General features: G+C 46.7%; 2 protein-coding genes across 9 annotated transcripts in view; one reads left to right on the plus strand and one right to left on the minus strand.

Moving 5' to 3' along the window:
* Cd99l2 (CD99 molecule like 2) overlaps nucleotides 1–10,874 on the plus strand; it is a 90,377-nt gene extending 79,503 nt beyond the window's left edge. The window contains exons 8-12 of one of the 3 annotated variants that reach the window (XM_026777081.1): nucleotides 1,444–1,482; nucleotides 2,348–2,467; nucleotides 5,586–5,597; nucleotides 6,833–6,898; nucleotides 8,167–10,874. In XM_026777081.1, the coding sequence (XP_026632882.1) occupies nucleotides 1,444–1,482; nucleotides 2,348–2,467; nucleotides 5,586–5,597; nucleotides 6,833–6,898; nucleotides 8,167–8,231 (302 nt within the window). In that variant the 3' untranslated portion in view covers nucleotides 8,232–10,874. The remainder of the gene's footprint in view (nucleotides 1–1,443; nucleotides 1,483–2,347; nucleotides 2,468–5,585; nucleotides 5,598–6,832; nucleotides 6,899–8,166) is intronic. The other 2 variants (XM_026777082.1, XM_005369180.2) reach the window with 2 other exon arrangements.
* A 464-nt stretch (nucleotides 10,875–11,338) lies between these two features.
* Nucleotides 11,339–20,190, minus strand: part of Mtmr1 (myotubularin related protein 1) — a 67,143-nt gene continuing 58,291 nt past the window's right edge. For 3 of the 6 annotated variants that reach the window (XM_013354472.2, XM_013354473.2, XM_026777069.1), the window contains 2 exons: nucleotides 19,587–19,763; nucleotides 11,339–14,170 (listed from right to left, as the gene is read on the minus strand). In XM_013354472.2, coding sequence (XP_013209926.1) covers nucleotides 14,009–14,170; nucleotides 19,587–19,763 — 339 coding nt within the window. In that variant the 3' untranslated portion in view covers nucleotides 11,339–14,008. The remainder of the gene's footprint in view (nucleotides 14,171–19,586; nucleotides 19,764–20,190) is intronic. The other 3 variants (XM_005369182.3, XM_026777070.1, XM_026777071.1) reach the window with 1 other exon arrangement.

Raw genomic sequence — 20,190 nt, forward strand, 5'->3', positions numbered from 1 at the left:
AAAAAAAATAATGTTATTGTTGGGGTCCCCACAACATGAGGAACTGTAATAAAGGGTCACAGCATTAGGAAGGTTCCAGGGTAAGGCAGGAAGATCTGGAGTTTCGGGTTGGCCTGGGCTATATACCCTGCCTCAAAAACAGAACAGAACAACAATGCTGGTGCTGTTTTCATATTTTATTTAACTATTTAATGTTTTATGTGTTTGGGTGTTTTGTCTGCCTTCGTGTGTTCGTTGCATGCCTGGTGCCTAAGGAGGCCAGAAGAGAGTGCTAGATCCCCTGGAACCCGAGTTATCCATGGTTGTAAGCCACCTTGTGGGTGCTGAAAATTGACTCAGGTTCTCTCCAAAAACATCTGGTTCTCTTAAACCCCTCTTTCAGTAAATAGGCAATCAGAGATGTTTATAAAATGCTTTTAAACTAGAAGATTCAGCTCCACGTAGTAACATAACAAACTTCATTTTCCCTCCCAAGACTTGGTTTTACAGTAGTTTTAAGCTCATAGCAAACCGAGTGGAAGGTACAGAGTCCCCGCATCCCACCTGCTCACCCCATAACCTTCCTTTACTCCAGCGGAGTGTTTTAACACTTAGAAACCGAGACCCTTTGACTGGAGAGGGAAATGTCAGTGTTGTCGCGTCCACCATCATAGAAGAGCTTGTTGTCTCCACGTCCTAGAAGAGTCTCTCCTAAAATAGTCCTCCCCAATTTCCACCAATTTCCTGAGAACATCATCTTCTGTCCGTGAGCATGAGGCCCTAGGATGAACTCAAGACAAGTTGACATGGCAACTTGTTGCTTGTCAAGGAGTTGTTCAGCAGGAATGGGGGGGTCTCTCTCTGGGGAAGTGTGCATGTGTTAGCCTAACAGTTTTATCATGTGATGGTAATATATCACCATAATCAAAGAAATCATTCTGTCACAAGGAACTCTCTCCTATGTCCTTCCCTCATTCTCCCTAACCTAAATTAGCATCAGTGTTAATCTGTTCTGCATCTCTATAATATTTGAGAACTTTTGGATATGAAAATATTATATGTGGTCTTATGTCTTTGTATGTGTTTATGCTTCAACTATTTTGGTCTAGATGTGCAGCAGATACTACTTGGTGTTGTAACTTACACTCAGGTCTAATTGCTTTTTGGTCATCCTTTATCTGCCTGCAAGCCTTTGCTCTGTCCCAGGTCTAATTGCTTTTTGGTCATCCTTTATCTGCCTGCAAGCCTTTGCTCTGTCCCTTGTAAGATGGGGATGCTAAGTGAACTGTCCCTATTGGATAATGAAGAACTAAGCTTTAAGCCAGAGCCTAGGGAGTATTGTATGTAACAAGAGCTCAGTGTATAGAAATAATCATTTCACTAGGCCTTCTGGAGGCCTGAACCTACTCATCTTGGGGCCTTAGGGGTTAAAGCGGATGCTAAATGCCTTTGTCCTTTCCCCAGGTGGTGGCGGTTATGGCGGCACTGATGACCCTGGATCTGGTGGGTATCTATGGCCCAAGGTTTCTGTTGGAACCACAAGGAAAAAGAAGACTGGCCCACTTTGGTCTTAGAGTTTCTCTTTCCTGGCCTTCCCCAAATGTTTCTGTTAGTCAGCTTTCCATCATCATGAGAAATAAAAGAAAATAAAGCATATGCTGCTCATGGCTTTCGAGGTGCTAGTGCATGGTCTCTTGACCCGGATGCCTTTGGACCTGTGGGCAAGTGAAGTATCATGGCTAATACCCATGGTGGAGAAGGTACTCAGCCCACCTCATGGGTTCTTAGCAATACATAGCTGGCTGTTATAACAAAGCTCTGAAATCCATTCCACTGCAACTCCATCCCTTATTGAGGGTGGAACCTCATGATCCAGTTACTTTTCAAAGCTAGTACTGCTCCTCATTCTGCATAAAGGAAGCCTTCACCTCATGAACCTATGGAGGGATAGTTCACATCTCAATCACCAGTTACCAATAGAATCAGGAGGCAAATAGCAGAGAAGAGCACCCACTCAGTGGACATAACATGAAGAGCTAGGCCCTGGGATAGGTGGCCCAGTGGAAAACCTAATGAGACACAGATAATTGGGTATGTCTCTGTAAGAGAGGACTGCAATCTGCCTCTTGTGTTTCTCAAGATGAAAGTCTTTATGGAAGACCAGAAGCACTTGGTAAATCCAAGGGGCACCATGTCATTGCTGTGCCGTAGGTATCTGTGGCATAGCTCTTTTGCCTGCACTTGGAAACTATGGACATCTGAGTCAGCATAACTGGGGACTCTCAGAGCAGCAGAATCCTGAATGAACTTTTGGCACTTTGGAGTTGGGGTCTTGTCTACTCAGTTCTCTCCCTTCTTCCATGTCCAGGCATGTCGACAGAAACTGGCACCATTGCAGGTGTGGCCAGTGCCCTGGCCATGGCCCTGATTGGAGCTGTATCCAGCTATATCTCCTACCAGCAGAAGAAGTTTTGCTTTAGCATTCAGCGTAAGTATGCATCCAAGCAGGGAAAAGGGGCCAGGCAGGTTCTCATCCTTTCCCCCACTTGCTTAATAGCAGCAGGCTTCCTAGCAGGCACATCTTGTACATTCTTAGAGGCAAAATCAGGCCAAGCTGAAGGTTATCCTTGTCTGGAAGAGCGCATGGAGCCAGAAATGAGAGATACTTATGACCCGAGATCTCTCCTCGGGGATGTGGGGCCTTTAGAGGCCCAGGGTCATAGCCCCTGTACTGACAATCAGAATAGTATAGTATCCTCGAGTCTCTTTGACATGTCACTGGACATCTCCAGGCCTTTTGTGATTCTGGAGGTACCCTTTCTGCTCTTGATTTCTTGATATGTCACCACTCGGATGCCCTCTGCTCCTCTTCAAGTCAGATCATTTAAAAATGTATGAACTCCTAAGTTGTTTGAGGGGTAGTAATGGAAGATCTCTCATTGAGTGATTCTGACTTTCTATGAGCTGGAATTGTCGAGGCCAGATTGCTTCTGTTGTAGGCTGTAGCCACAAGTATGGCACCTGTGGCTGAATCACATAGTTATGGAGGCTCTTAGACTATTTTTACTCCATGGCGTGGAGCCTCTGAGGATGCTGTTGAGGGAGAACAGAAGGACCAGATTTGTTGGTTTTAGTACCACAGCATCACTATGTCAAGTAGAATGTCTCCAGTTTTGGGCTGGCAAGGTTTACTTCAGGGGAGGGTGCATGATTCGGCCATACTTTCTCCCTTTCCTTGCCTTTCTCAGATTTTTTTTTTTTAATTTCTGGGAAGCTTAGGGCCATTTCCTTTGGTCTCTAAATGTCCTTGGCATGGGCTTCCGCTTTTGGTGGCCCCTGGACCAGATTCTCAGGAAATTAACCTGGCTTCTGGGATTCTTTGTGTGTGGGCATGACGACTGTTTTATCATCTGACCACAATATTGCCTATTCCTTTAGCTCTCATAGAGCATTTTTGTCAGGGATGCTACATGCTTGGTGCTAGGGTGGGTAGGAACATGGAAATATTTGGGGATGAAGACTAGATTTTTCCTACCTAAGCATTCTCAAGATGGCCTTGTGAAGAGGTAAAAAGATAACGCTTTGAACCTGAGCTATGGCAAAGTTAGGAATTAACTGAGGGAAACATGCTATTCTGTGTGACTGATCAAAGTCATTAATATCATTTAGCAAATAGTTTTTTATTAATTTCTAGCCAGTCTCCTGCTCAGTGATGCTCTTAGACAGTGATGGGTAGGCCTGGGACCAGCTGGAGGCCTGGATCTGTCTTCGCAACTGCCGAACATCTAATTCTGTTGGAGGCACTGTAGCAGGTCCATTTGTGCCATGGTTTTCTCATCATTTCTCCTCCTATGTGGTTAGGGAAGCCAGTCCAGGATTCAGCTTTAGCAATGAAGAGGTTGCAAGTCCTTCAGACCCAAAGCCTCTTTCCCTGCCCCGATGTGGGAGCCATCAGGGCATACCAGAGCAGTTCACTAGTGAGCAACTCTTCCTTACTCAGCGTTCTTAGCTTCTTGTGGTTTCTAGGACCGAGAACTGTTGTGATTGCAAACAACTGAATGTGATGGCCATGCCCATAACCCCAGCATTAGTAAGACTGAGGCAGGAGGATTGGGATTCTATAGCAATCTGTGCGACAAAGTGAGTTTCAGTCTAGCCTGGTCTATAGTGTAAGGCATTGTCTCAAACCAGGTACCCATAGGACCACACTCCTTGCAGAGACCTTGGAGAAGATGCTGCACCACATCTTTTAGCTTTCCAGGCGATCCAGGTGCTCCTTGGATTGTGACTACATTACTTTAATGCTGTCTCCAACTTAAATCCTGAATGCAGGCATTCTGAGATCCTTACTTGTGTTGGCAAGATCCCTATCCCAGATAAGGTAACATTTACAGGCTTAACAGTGGGGTCACAGGGACTGATGGGAGAGGCCTAGCATAGCTTCATGAGGTGGACGGGTTTCAGTGAGGCCAGAGAGGCACAAAGGGAGGGAGACTGCGAGGGTCTGGGTCCATCCCTCATCTGTCCCACTTGCTCTGTTAAGGAGATGGCGGTTAGGAGCGCTCCCAAGCTAAACAAGCAGGCTAGGCAGGCTGACTTGCTTACATGGGACTGGGACCTTAGACTTCATTGTCTCTCCCGCTCCTGCGTCTGTCCTCCCAAGCTGGAAGTCTGCAGTCCTGCGGTGCCTACTCTTGACAAGCCCCACATGTTTCCCTCTTCTGGTTGCCCGTCCGTTCCTCTTTGACTGTCTGCCTTGCACCTCGCCTTCTTCAGGGAGAACCGTTGAAATATACTGGACTTCCCCACTTTCCCTGATGATTGATTACAAGTCACAGCCCAGACCCTGAACTAAACTTGACATTTAAAGTCCTGGCCATTTGGCTTTCTCCCTGTCCCCAGGAAGTCTTCCTTCTCCATAGCCATTTCCCCTTTCTATGTGCTCTGCCTTCTCCAGGATACAGCCTTACTGTTCCGGCCTGGGGTGTCCTCTCCCGGCCTTTGTCGTTTCCCCTCTGCATCCCTCCTTTCTGCTCTTACTGTTCTGGCATGGGGTGGCCTCTCCCAAGGAGCCTTCTCTCTGGCCAGTCTGGGACTGCAGCAGCCATGCTGCATTGTGCTGCCACAGCGCCCCCTGCTGACCTTGTTCGAGCCTGGATTAGGCTGCAATTTCCATGTCTGACTAGACTCAGCTTGCACCTGTCTTGACTGTCCATTCTGGAGCTTTGTGAGGCAATGTCACTGCCACTGTGATAGTGCACGATCAGGAAGGACTCCAAGGGTGCTTGTGTGGGTGGTTAGCTTTGTAAGAAACAGGTGTGTGCTTCTGATCTCCGCTGTCTGACTGGATTGCTGATTGGAGTCAAGCGTGGCCTCCAGTGATTGGAAAGCCCCAGGGAGATGGATGTCAGGAGGACCTGCCCCTACCTCTTTGGCCTCCAACCTCTGTTGCTACCAAAGGTTCCCATTTTGGGAACACTCAGTTCCCCTGCCCACCCTCAGGGCCAAGTATCGGTGAATCTCATGTAAATACCCAAAGGGTTTGTTGCCCGGAGCTGAGTTCTTACTCCAGAGTTCTAAGCTTCGTGTCTTGCCTTTGGATGCAGCAGAAGGGCAAGGTAACCATGCGTTTTGACTTCTCATGTTTCTTGTGCTTTGGCCCTGGAAGCCTCCCTATTCCCTTCTCCCTGCTCTCTACCTAGCCTCTCTCCCCGGCATTCACCAATTTGCCTGTGACCATACCATCTGTAGCCTTTCCTGACATGTTGTAAGGCTGCCACCTCATCTATTCCCAGGCCCAAGATAACTGGAGTCAGGCATGTCCATGGGGTGGGGGGCACTCATACCCATGAGTGAACATATCCCAGAAGCCACTGGAGGAAAAAGGCTATCTCCTGCTTGCCAAATGGGAGTATGGGCAGTGGACTGGAAGCCCAGGGCACGTCTTCCAGCTCCTGCCCATTGGCACTGGGGCCATCGCCTGCCTGGCTTTGCATGGTAGTTAAGCACCCCTGCTGAAGAATACTACCTACGTTTTTCACAGGCCCATCTGACTTTCCCTTTGAACCCAACAGCTATTATGTCCGGTAAAATCCAGGAAAATGACTTGTGTCCAGTGAGTTGGTCAGTTAGAATCAGAACCCATTTTCCCTGCAGGCCCTCAGTTAAGAGAGAAGACACAGAAGACTCTGGCACAGGGGTATAGCGCTGCTCCAAGTCCTTGAGTGATGGGTAACCTTTGACCGAGTGAAGAGGATGCTTTGTTGAGTTGCTTCATTGTCCTTGAGGATAATGTGGGGGGGGGGAGACACTGATTACAAACTAGATTGGAACAGCTGCTCATACACCCTGGGTCCTCCAAGTATGAGGAAGGACAATAGTCATTCCTGTGGCTTCCTTGTGCATGCAGTCGCTGGGAAGGTCACACGCTGGCATTTCCAGAGAGAGCTCCTGTGCATCTATATCTGCCCCTCCTTACCCTGCATCCATCAATCATTCCCTTAACTCTTGGCTCCCTCTTTACCTCCCTGGACTCTGGGCCTCATATGGTTTTATGGATGGTCTGGAGCCCTGTCATCTGGTACCTTCTTTGCCTTGACATGGTTGTAGTGGTCCTTTATGGAAAGGGGCAAGGGGATTGTTGGGTATTTGATGCATGATGCTGTTTGCGAGGATGGTGATGGTCCTGGGCAATGTGCTCCTTGGTGGCCAGTCTTTGATTCAAAGATGATATGCTGGGATTCAGGGACGGGGCTGATTCTGGCAGGGTTACTGTCATAGCAGACACAGTCAGGAGTTCTCAGTCGTGAGGGCTCCTTTGTTCCCTCCTTGACTTTGCTCTTGCTCTTTGCAGAGGGCCTCAATGCAGACTACGTGAAGGGGGAGAACCTGGAAGCCGTTGTGTGTGAGGAACCCCAAGGTGAGGACTTCTCCATCAGTGCCTCCCTCTGAAGGCTTTCCAAATTCAGTGGCTCCAACACTGAAGACACCTGGGTTAGGGAGGCCCATAAGAATCTGCTTCTGGAATGTCTGCTCATTACAAAAACTTCAGGGGCCCAGGTCTGCCTGTATCCTGTGACTGGTCAGCTGGCCTCCCTGTTTCTTAAGAATGGGGACACTGGCACCATGGTGATGACTTCTAGGTACTTTTGCTGCTCAGCCCTAACTGTGGAATCATCTGGATGTGAGTCCAGGACACCTTACCTCTATGCTAAAACACACATATGGCCTGGGCATGCTTATCCATGGGAAAGGTTTGCATCTAGACCTCTACTCTGTTTTCAACTTTTGTATGTTTGTGACAGAATCTCAGGTAGGCAAGATAGCCTCAAATTCACTTTGTAGCTAGGAGTAGCCTTGAATTTCTGATTCTCCACTTCTACCTCCTGAGTGCTGGGATTGCAGGTGTATGTTCACCTGTAATGGTCTCTAGAGCTTTCAGTTAGAAAATGGCTAATGACAAGGAGACACATAGTTCAAAGCCAGTTCTGTTATCCTCTGTGGGGTTATTGAGCACTTTTGGGGTTCAGTGGCTACCAGTAATTAGAGGCTACATATGGTAAGGCCAAAGAAGAGGGAGAGGACCATTCCTATGGCCCGAGATTGCTCCTGGGGAAGCATGGCTTCATGCGGCAGTGAGGTAGCCTGCTCTCCCAAAGCTGAGCCTGTGCTGGCACCAACAAGGAGACAAAAAGAGCAGAGCTACAGGATGGCAGCTATGGAGGCTGGTGCTGAGGAGGGATGAGGCTCTGCCTGGTCTGTAATGGAGAGTCAGGTCCCCAGGCCACTGCTTCTGCAAGTTATTTGGTAGTGCAGCACCACAGATATGGAAATGGCCTGGGTGCAGTGCAGAGGTGTGGATTCTGTCACAGCTGTAATTCTTCCACCAACCCTGATGAACACCCAAGGGCTGTGATGAATGCTTTAGAGCCACTAATCCAGAAGCGTGCCCATTTTCTAGATGAGGAAATGGAGGCAGGGCTCTTTGTGCAGCCTGACAGGCATCTACCTTTACTCCCCTTGACCCAACCTGGACTTTGCATCCAGGACTCATGGCAGTCCCTACAGGGCTCGGTGAGCAGGCCTCGGAGGTGCTGACCTGCCCATGCAGCACAGAATTAAACTGCTAACGGGACTTGGGTAGAGCAGAGGTCGCAAACTCCCCTAACACATGTCTTCTCTTCCCAGTGACATACTCCAAACAAGAAACACAGTCTACAGAGCCTCCACCACCTGAGGCACCCCGGATCTGAGGCCCTGTTCAGTGGCAGGTGCACAGGAAGGGTGCCACTGCTTGGGACCCAGCTCCAGATTTCATTTGCTGACATTTTCCTCAAGTTTCTTCTCATGCCACTGGCTTCTTATTGTACTGAATTTTCTGTACAAACAAACCTTAGGTGTTTGTGAGTGTCGTTTCTGTGCCCTGTCCTGCAGAGTATGGTGACTCCGAAGAGACTTGGTGCTGAGACCTGAGACCTGCCTTGAGCAGATCACGAGCATTACAAGTTGCTGGGTCAAAGAGACAGCCTGTTTCAGCCTTAGCATGGGAAGAAGGAGGGAGACCAAGGTGAGGGTGTCCCAGAGGATGGTGGAGACAGCGCTGAAGGAGAACATTTCTGCGTAAGCAATCCCTAGGTCCTATGAGACTCTTCATCTAGAATGCCGGAGGCCTTGCTGGGACACTGGCCACTAAGAGCTGTAAGCAGGTTGCTCAGCTAGCGTCTGGTACAAGTGGAGCCTCTGCAAGAAGCAGATCGGCCAGCACCAAGTGCACCACACACACACACACACACACACACACACACACACACACACACACACACACACACACACACACACACACACACACACACACACACACCTAGGCGTTTAAAAACATTTTGTTGTTCTCTCCACAACTTCGGGTTTCTATTGCTCAGCTTCCAGAAAGCTTGTCCAGGTGGGGCACGAGCTCTTTAGTTATTTTAGTGCAAGCATGCATCTCACAGTCACCTCACCCTGAGTTTAGGAATCTGGAGAACGTGGGAGCTGTGACTTGCCGGCTTGATTCCCATCTGATTCCATAAGGGTCTCTGGCTGGCCTGGTAACTTCTGCATTGGAAACACGTTTTCTACCAGGTTGGGGTAGGTGCTGACCAATGCCTTGTACATTATCTTATTTGGGTAGCAAGAGCTACAGAGCCTGAGAATGAACATGGAAACCAGAAGCATGGTTGCTGCTTTACTAGGAGCAAATGGGGACGGGGGAGGGGGTAGGGAAGCTGGTTTAGCCAAGTGGAATGTCACTGCTGCCTTTGTAGTCCTGTAGCTTGTCCTCACTGCTATAGTGAAGAGGGCTCTGGCCATGTTCACTGTGATAAATAACAGGAAACCAAGAACTAGGGCTTCACCAGGCCCAGAGATGCCTGCTACCACCTAGTTTGGGCCAGAGCTGGCTACTTCCTGGATTGTTCCTTTGACTTTTGGCTCTTGGCTTCTGTGAGCTCTGCAGTGAACCCTGCAATTGAAAGCTAAGCTAATTTAATGTGAACTAATAGTTTGTCCTGTCAAAAAGCACTTCAGAAAACAGCGTGTGTCACTGGGAAACCAAGATCCTACTTACAAAACTCACAGTTCCTCTGGATGACATGATGGCCCCATATATTCCACAGACTGTGAATTGGCTCCTTCACATTCGCTGAGCTGGGATAAGGCAATACCCACCTTAAGAAACCACTGAAACCTTGTGCTGTCTAATGCATGCCTTGAGTGTGTTTGTTCTTTAAAGACTATTCATGGTGGAGGGCTGGTGGTGTCATGTCTCCAAGCAGCCTGAACACTCGTTCTCAGTGTGTACTTGTGGGCTATGAGATGCCCCTTTTGACTGGCCTTTGGTCCCAGGCAGACTAGGTCTGTGGATCTGATAGGGAGGCTGGAACACTGGGGAAATGGCACCAAGATGGAAGAAAAACATGGCCTCAGGAAGCCCCCTTTGTTCTTCAGCAAGTTAATTAGCAAGGGATGCTTGCAAGATGTGTCGGTTTCCAGAACCTTCTAACTTGCTGGTCAGATTGCTGTCAGCTTCCTCAGAATTGTGCCTCACTGACACTAAGGACATCAAGAGATAGCGATGCCACCTTCTGGCCAGTGCTGAGCTAGAGGTGGCTTAAGGAAGACTTTAGTATCTGGCCTGTTGACGTGTAGCTAAGGTAATCTCTCAGGGGGGTTGTCTACTTTACCTTTATGCTGAGGCCTGTCTGATGGCAAAAGCCCTTGAACCCCACAGCCATGATGTAAAATAAATGCCCTCTTGTGAAATTGTTTTCTCAATAGTACTGGTTCCAGTGAAAAAGAGCTCTACTTTGCTCTCCCTTAGCTACCTCGGTGCCTTCTGCATAAAGCCCTTCTGCATAAAACCCATCACTCAGCCCGCAGGCGCTAGCTAAGTGGCTGGACAGGCCTGGGCGGGCCATCGGCCTCCTGTTCATACAGTCTCATCCCAGGGGCCGGGCTCCTTCTTCCCACTGGCATTTTATACTTGCTGGGGCATTGTGGCCTGCAGAAGTCATGGGACTGGTCTTCTATGTCCCCGCTGAAAGCTGAGCTGGCCAACTTGGGCTAGTCCCAGGTAATAGACAGGAGAAAGTGAATAAAGTGGAAGAGCCAATTGCCAAGATCAGATCTCTAGAGGTGTGACTTGACAGGAAGAACTTCAAAAAAGCTCAACATTCTCAAGTGGCTTGATGCAGGGGACTGCCCACCCTGCTGTGGGACAGGCCTGCTGTCTCAGCCATTTGGGTTGTAGTTAGTACCAGTTCTCCGAGGAAAACATGTTGGAGACTGCCAGAATCCCTGTACATCGTTTTATGTGCTTGTGTCCAAGTGTGAATTGTAAATGGTCTAGTGTTTGCATTAAACAAAATGGAATCCAACAGCTTGTGTTCCGATGATACCCATCTTTTCCTACTGTCATTTGTGATATGACACTGACTTCATTCCCCTTTCCCCAGCCAAAGGTGTGTGTTGGGCAGGTTGGCGTTTTGCTATTAGTCCCCTCCAAAAGTGTCCAATTTCAGGGCTGGTAGGCTCACACGGCATAGGAACTGTCTGATGTACTGGAATGAGGGGAGGCCGGAGCAGAGCACCTTTGCCATAGCATCAGTTCCTTCAAGAGGATGAACATTGGCCCTACCATCCAGGTAACTCTGGAACATCCTGCTCAGACCTGAAAGTGAGCCAGGAATGAGTGCGCTTTCTTCCATGGGGCACTATTACAGGTGGCAGTCTGGGAGGCAGTCCAACCCTCTTGTGCCTAATATTGGGCTCTCTTGCTAACTCAGCCATGATTCACATGAAGAGGGTGAGTAATGCCCTTAAAGAATGGTGGCACACAGGAGGTGGTATAATTTCACACTAGGTTTTAGAACCTTGAAAAAAGTACACAGTCCCATAGAGCCAACAAGGACTGAAGAGAACAGTGTATTTGCATAAGGAGAACCACTGCTTCTGCTTACTCCAGGTCTTTGTATCTTCAACATTTCTTCAAGGTTATGAATAAGGGGACTTTCAGATTTGAAAATCAGATCACCTACCTGTTCCAGCCCAAACACTCAAGACTCACACTAAATTACTGACAACTTAGTAAGTCAATCAAGTAGCATTGGACACTTTACATATATTAACTGTGGCAGGCGTATAGTAAGCATTCAACATGCTACTTTATTAGTACTCACTTTCCTCAGATGGAAAGCTACTGGAACGGTCAAAAGAGACAACAAAAAGACCAGGGAGCAAACATATTATAATTTTAATTACAGGTTGGGATACAGTGCATCAGATGAGGCAAATACAATATTATACTAGTTGTTTAAAAATCTGAACCTTAAAGGTTTTACATTCTAGTACTTAAATAAAACAAACATGAAATAATTGTTTCTATAAGAAAACTACACTTCAAGTTGTTTTAGAAACAGTTCTGTGCTAGAAACATACAAAGGGAAATACTCTGTTGTGCTTCTTTAAAATCCAATGGAGATTCCTTGGGGTGCTGCAGGCACACAGCTGGGGGGAGGACGTGGCCTGACCAGGGGACAGATCCCAATCTGTGCCAGGGTGGCTGACCACCAAGCAGTGGTCCCTATCGCTTCTCTGGTTCTGTCAAAGCATCATCCAGCCCACCCTATGTTTAGTAGTCCTGTTGTTGCTGGGGAAGTACACAGTATTTCTAAGGAAAATGTTCCCAGTTTTAAAAATTATATGAAGGAAAAATATTGTAGTTTGTGTTATTTTCTTTTTGGTATTGACTTTGAGAGAGGGTTCCACAATATAGCCCAGCTGGTCCAGAACTCAATATACAGTTAAAGCTGGCCCTGAACTCATGGCAGTCCTACCTCAGGCACGGCAGTTTACCCATTTACAAATAAGGTGTCGTATATATGAGGAGAATAAATCAAAACTAATATGACAAACTATAGTTTAGAAACATCCCCTAGATGATAAAAATGGAGACTTGATCTTAGCTTATCAAACTTTGAATAAATGTCTCTAGTTATCTTATGGTTGGATAGTTTTCTGTAAGAATCAGAATGTTCCAAGTTGAAAAATCATGTACTTTCTATGTATTCAGCTGTAGAAAACCCTTTACGAATATGTTTTGAAAACTGAGGTCAACATGGCATCCAGTGAGTTGACGCTGAGCAGAGGAAGATGTGATGCATCTCTGCTTAGGGGCCAACTCTGTCAGCTTTGAACGCATCTCCAACTCTGAAGGACCTAGTGACATGCAAAACTAGGCATGTCAGTGGGGGTGGGGATGCTGGCACTGCACACAGAGGAGCTGATGGGAAATTCATTCCTAGAAGGACTGCTGGAGTAGCAGAGCTCATTTGTTAACTGCGGAGTGAGGCCTGGATAGCCAAGGGTGGCTCCGAGAAAGGAAAAGCAAGGAAGGAAGAGCATGCTATGCTTTCTAAACCAAAGCTGTGACACATCGGTTGCTTTAAAGAATGGACAGGCAGCTATTAGGTAAACTGAGAAGGGACTGTGATAAATGAAGACATGGTGTCCCGGTATATAGCAGGGAAAGCAGACTTGCTCTGACACGGCTGCTGGACATCTTAACAGGTGGTAGGATGCAGGGTTCAATGGCCAGAACAATTCCCAAGACTTGATCTTTTAGAGAACCGTCAACACACACACACAGAATTGCTGCTTGAGCCTTCAGTTTACCTGCAACAACCTGAGGACTGAGCATTCATAATTCTCTGTTACCTCTATCAGTGAATGAATGGGTTGTGCCGCCTCAAAAGGCAAGTCCCAGAGTTAGAACAATACTACATTGCCACTGAGATGACATATCTGAAATCTTAATTCAAATGTACCACACAAAAGTCAGCATAAACTCTGTTGGGCAAGAATTTCTCATACAGCACAGTTCAGCAGATGACTCCTGAGACAACTATTCTAAACATAAAAAAGGACATAGGAAAATAAAGGCATGTTTCTCTTTAAAAAATACCTTGTATGTACACAACAGTACATATTGTACCAATTGTACAGGAGGACTTCTTGCATGAAGATAACTGTAGAACAAGTGGCAGTGGTCCATTTGCCACACTAGCATTTCATTTAGAACCAGTTTTCAAATTGTGCTGAAAGGCTGAGAGAAGCCACATGGCTTGTGATGCGTTCTATACGTGAACAGGTTGTTCCTAACAAAGGACTTAACTTGGAAAGAAGTAGTAGGAGATTCTCTTAAGCTGAAATACCACACTGTATTCAATCTAGTTTTTCCCAAGCTACCTGTACAAGACAAGGTAGCTCACAGGGTGGGTGTCACATCTTATGCCCCTGTGAGACTGCCTTCAAGAAAGTCACAGGCTGTTCACATAAAAGAACTTACTAATAGGAGCTGTCACCTAGCCACACAAATGGTCCCTGGACCTAATCCTAAGATGACAAGCTAGAACCATAAAATCATTGGCCAGGTCCCTGAGCTGCTGGAAGACAGTAGAGCAGAAGGATGGTTGTCCCAGGACACTGGCCTTGTTCATCAGACTGAGGTGTGGACAGGAGTGACCGAGTGGGTAGGCGAGGAGCCTCTCTCAGAAGCTGAGATGGCTCGTGTGGCCACCTCCCGCTGAAGATCTTCCACACGCTTCTGCAGCTCAGCCTTGACAGCCAGCAGCTCCTTGAGATTCTGGTGAATTGGCATCTGGCAGTAAACAGAGATAAGGCTGTTAGCACAATGCTGCTGGAGCATGGTTTGTTCCAAATAAAGCATTTCAGTATCTAGGCTCATAGCCTAATGGTCCTTTACCACCCAGACATCTATGTGCCCAGACTCCTGACCACTGAGCAATGTTTCACCAAGTGTAAGTGACTGTCTTCTAAGGTCAGGATTTCTATTTCTGTGATATTACACCAGAACCCAGAACAACTCGAGGAGGAAAGGGTTTGTTTCAGCTTACAGCTCTCAGGCCACACTCACCAAGGGAAGCCAGGGCAGGAGCTCAAAGCAGGAACCTGGAAGTAGGAGCTGAAGAAGAGGCCATGGAGGGGTGCTGCTTGCTGGCTTGTTTCTCATGGCTTGCCCATCCTGCTCTCATAGAACCCAGGGTCATCAGGCTAGGGGTGGCATTGCCCTCCCACATCAATCACCAATCAAGAAAATCCGCCACAGGCCAGTTTTATGGAGTCATTTTCTCAGTTGAGTGTCCTTCTTCCCAGATAACATTAGCCTGTGTCACACTGACATAAAACTAACCAGCACAGTGATTCCGTCTCCACAAGTTAGGACCTTTTGATGGTTACCCAGGCTGTCCTGCAGCCCCTGGGACCAAGCTAGGCATGAAAAGGCACTGGGGTAGGGAGGCCATCCTCAATCTCCATTCTCTTTGCTCTCAGGAAGGAGCAAACAGGTTCAGGTGTAGCCACAAGTCAACAAGGCAGCCTTTGGAAGAGTTGGAAGTGCAAGCAGCTTCTTCGCAGCTGCCGGACTAAGCAGTGTTCGTCAGCCTCCAGCTCCTTTAGCCCTGTACTCGTGTATTTTATAAACACTTCCAGGAAGTCAGCACTCTCTTCAGCACAGACCTCTGTGTTTCATCACCTGGAACAGGAGCTGGCGGAAAGCACGCAGGTGCGCCAGGAGACCAGTCCTTTGTTTCCCAACTACTGCACTTTCATTGCTTCACCCTGATTATCTTTTAGACCCCCCGATGATGGTGGGGGAGCAGAACAAAGCGATGAGAAGGTCCTCATGTTTATGCTCATCACACCCAGCTTTCTAAGCTAACAGACACCCTCAGTACCTACTAGTAGCCCAGACTGGAGACCCAGCTTTTCCCTTATAGACAAAAGTGACCATATAGATTTCTTAGACTGGGGGTGATGTTGAGCAGCAAAGGTCACCAGCTGCGGACAAAGGAGGCATGGGCAGGGTCTGGAGAGCCCTGTTTCCTTTCCAGTTCATTGTACACACAGCAGCGACTGGATTTGGTCCTAAGCCTCAGGGAGACAATATGGCTCACCACATACCACTCCTCAGTGTCTACTTCCTCAGGACTAAGAGTAAGACCCTGAGCTTGGCCTCTAAGGCCAGCCTACTTCTCTGGCCCACCTCTCACCAGGTCCTGCTTCTACACCCCAAATACTTGAAACTATCATTCTGAGTGTTATTGGCAATCATCCTTCTTAGTGGGATGGGAGAGACCCAGCAAGACTGACAGGAGGAGAACAAACAAAGACAGCCAGGTGTCTCAAACAACAGAAATGTTTAAAAAAAAAAACAAACCCAAACTCCATTTTGGCAGGCTCCAGAAAGAGAAAGTCAGAAACACCATTATCACATAGCAAAGGCTGGCTCTAGAGGCCATTGTGCTCTGGGGGAATGCTCCATTCCTCTCAAGATGTCTGTCTTATTTACCACAGGCATGGGATCATTTAGCCCAGTCACAGGTGGTAATAATACTTTGCAATCAAGTCTTCATCAGTAACCCACATGGGATCTTGGGAGCAAAACATGCAGGGTCTGAGACCCATGGTTGCTCAGTGAACTGCTATCGCCTTATATTTTCATGTAGCTTTTGGTATGTTTTCTCACATTTTAATTTCATTTTTAGGTATGCAGAGGCATGCCTGAAGGAATACAAAACCCTGAGGCTTAGCTACAATGTGATTATATTAGAGAAAATGCCCAGGAAAAGGCCAGTCATGTCTATCTCTTGGGCATGTATAAGATTCAAGCCAAGAGGGCGCTAAGAGGATACCCACTGCCATACACCATACTCATCCTTTGCTGGATGCTGATACAGAGGCCCTCAGTGGCCAATTTTACTACTTCTTTGTCTCAGAAACCTGATGTCTTGTGTCCTTACTTTCTTCTGCACACTTTTCTCTACTTCAGCTGGCTCAGTGTGCCACCATTTTCTATCCACACCATCTACCTGTATATTTCCCAGCCCCAGTCTTCAGTGCATCACCCTTTCCTCTATTTGAATGCTGGCAGTGGAGAAGCAATATTTTCTGAACACAACCTGACCTTGCCACACAAATGTCACCTACCCCTCTAGAATTGCTGTCACCAAACTTCTGCGTGGCCTCCCAAAACACTGTATGCTCAGCATACTTAGGAGGTATTTGGTATGCGTTTGCTACATTTAGGGGAAACTATGACTCGTAGATAGCCTTCTCAGTTCTCCCTTTTGCACAGCACTGTGTAGGGAAAACAGAGTGCTGCCTTCCCATGCCTGCCACTTGGCCAGTATGACAGCATGGTACTATGAACTACTTGGTACAGATCATGCTTACATGCCCCTATGAAGGCTCAGGACCTTGTTCTAGATCTGGCAGCAAATCACTGATAAAGATGGAGTTTGACCCTGGACAGGGGCATGTGCATGCCAACATGTACCAGGCAGCAAGGTGCTGGATGAGTTCTGGTTTCTTTCTGTCATTTTCTTTCACTCTTTGTGTGGGACTTTCATGAGTATTAAGTGAAGTTATATGCTCAGTGAAACACAGAGGTGCAAGATAGCAGCAATGCTATGGCTCCTCATTGCCCTCAACATGCTGAACCCTGATTTGCTTACCTTTATAGGAAACTGTTTGCAGTTTGCACTTAGAGACAGACTCTCTTGCAGGCTATAAGTTTTACGAATGACTTGGTCCCTGGAAGCCCTCCACTGCAGGAGTGTGCAATGAAGACGTGTTGCTAAGCACTAGCAGAAGGAATCTACATAGCTATGAGGATGCTTTCTACCTAGCTTCACCACCCTTCAAGTTTGCAACCTGATGAGTACAGAGTATGGGTATGGGCAGATGGCAACTCCTGCAGTCCCTGAGAAGCCACTCAGGTCCCAGAGTGCACTGACTTGGTATTCCACTAATGCTAAAGACATTCAACCCACTCTATATGCCTCGTCATGAGTCATCAAGACAACTCTAGCAGCCTTTTCTAAGTAATATAAAGTGGCCAGTTTGCAACATGGTATAATAGCCCAACTTTTCTGTTAGTCAGGTGCCTAAGCATGACAAAAATATACAACAGGAGGAAGCTGCTGCAAGTGGAATACACGCTTTGTTTCCTAAGCCACATGAGAAATCTGGGCAAGGGAAACATGGTAAGTAAGGGAGAACTATGAGGGATATGGAAGGGGGAAAGGGTGAATAGGTAAGTGGGCAATGACAGCTTATTATAATCAAATAATATTGTGTTATATATGGAAATGTCATAATGAAACCCCTGCATGTGCCATTGTACAACACACACTAATAAAATAGTAATATATTTTTGATAAATCTGATTCTACTTACTGAAAAAGAAGTGCTCATCGGACCCTGAAATAGCCCAGTACAAAAATACTGATAAGGTCAGAAAGGCAAGTATTTCTGGATTGCAGTGAAGGACAGACATGCCCCTTGCACTTCCATCTCTGTGGGGCTCTGCTGAGCCACTAGCACTGAAAGAGAAGGGGCAGTAGAGGTATAGGCCATGGGGAGCATAGGGCCTGGACCTAGGGCCTGGCCTTGCAAGGAGGGCAAGTGCTGGGCTCAGTCTGATCACATAGTTTCAGAGAATATTCCCGAGGTCCAAGGGTGGCAGGGCTAACTCAGAATGTAGAGGAAGAAAGCTCTAGCCATGTGGAACATTTGGAATTTAACAGGAAAGCATCAGAAAATGAGGCCAGTGACCTCAGCCTGGGCTGCAACGTCACACAAAAGAAGATCAGGGGAGGAGATATGTACGTGTCAGCTGAAGGGCACAGCTGAGTGCAAAAGTGTGCACGCTGTCTAGGTGAGGGGGGGTAAGCAAAGTGATGGTAGCACCTGGAGTTCCATTCTGGGCAAAGAAAACAGAAAGGAGTAGTTTCAACTTTCCCCTAGCTAGCAGGGCTTAAGGAAGAAATAGAGTGTGCAGACTTCAGGTGAGGGACAGATCAGGAGCAGGATGAGTTTCTGGTCCTTGGATGATGAAATTAGTGATGTTAAAGCAAAACCTAACAACATATTCCTGTTAGCTGTCCTTTAAACCACCAGATCATTAAACTCAAGAAACAACAAAAATCGCAGCAGAAGGCTGCCTCTGTATGACATCTTTCTAGACCTAGACCCTGCCAGGCCTGGCTACCTATGTGGTACAGAAGCATTTCACTCGTATTTTAGTAAATAAAGCTTGCCTGAGGATCAGAGAGTAAAACAGCCCCACTGGTCAGCCTTATAGTCCAGGCAAGTGGTGACACACACCTTTAATCCCAGTAGACACACTAGTTTGCCAGAGAAACCGGGCAGTAGTGGTGCACACCCTTAATCCCAGCCCTAGAGAGCAATATAAGATGGGAGGGGGCAGCTCTCAGTCACAGTCTCATTCTGAGATTCCTGGAGGCAGGATCGCCATTTCAGACTGAAGTAGAGGTAAGAGCCAGTGGCTGGCTGCTTTGCTTTTCAGATCTTCAGGTTGAACCCCAATATCTGTCTCTGAGCTTTTATTAACCGCGCTTCAATGTGGAGAATACTAAGGGTGGAGAGCAAGGCTGGGTCGAAGCTCTGGTATATCTGATCAGGGAGCACTCCAGGAGCATCAAGAGCTCAGCCACTGAACAGAACAAGTGGGAGGGAGGCTTGCTTGACTGGCCTCTGTTGTGCACTGTACCTTTTTGAAAATGTCAAAACCTGTTTCTTTACTGTGAAATTATGTAGCAGGGTAGGGAAACTTTACTGTAGCTGCTCAACAACTCATCACAATCCTCTTCTTATTATGTTAGAAGTGAACCTCGGTGCATTTTCCCAAGCCTCCACTGCCTCCATAAGTACACTTGCAGAGGGCGGTGCCACCCACAATACCTCCCAGAAATTTATAAGATTCAGAAGCAAACACAGCAAGAGATGATACATTCATCTTTTCATACTTTTGTCAGAAGACATACATGTAAGAGTTGGAACTCTAACTCAGCAAGTGGTTCAGGGTTGGTATGTGGGTAGAACCTTCTGAAATGGGAACACAAAAGATGGAGCCTTGACTTCTAAGAACAATAGCCCCTTCAATATGTCAGTATCTACTATACACACATTTTTATAATACCAACTTCATTTCAAAAGAAAGACTTATTCTTTTAAAAAGAATACAAAATTACCTGTGGTCTCATCCGTGGATTCCATCGTACATAATAATTTACCCACAATTCCAAGTGACTAATACTAGCAACAGGATACAACACATGGTTCTCATAATTCACAAAGAAGGGATTTGAAAATTCATCTAGCTGGCTATTAATATAAGACCATAAAGATATAGTCTTTGTATATATATCCTGAAAAAGAAAAAAAAAGCACTACATTGAAATAAGTTCTCCGCAGCCTCAAGGATTAGTATTTCAGAAAGGGAAGAATTTGGATAATGAAGTGAATTCAAACACAGAAAAATCTATGCACATTTACTGAGGCTCACCCCTCTGGCTATGCATAGCCTCATGCTACATGTGTGCTGTTCCAGGAAAACATAGTGTTCAAGTTAGGCAATCTCTGGCAATTGTATCTGTAATGAGGTAGAATAAGAACTTTCTAGCATCTAGAGGATAAGCAGGCTCATTAATAACAAATGCATACTGAAGTCTGGATTGATGTTTGTTTCTGTGACTCTTCATAATCATAAATGTGGGTTAAATTTGCATTTAGGAAATCAACAAAATAGAAACACAGAAAACAATCCAAAGAATCAATGAAACAAAAAGCTGGTTC

The sequence above is a fragment of the Microtus ochrogaster genome, unplaced genomic scaffold (genome assembly GCF_000317375.1).
Source record: "Microtus ochrogaster isolate Prairie Vole_2 unplaced genomic scaffold, MicOch1.0 UNK45, whole genome shotgun sequence".
Taxonomy (NCBI): domain Eukaryota; kingdom Metazoa; phylum Chordata; class Mammalia; order Rodentia; family Cricetidae; genus Microtus; species Microtus ochrogaster.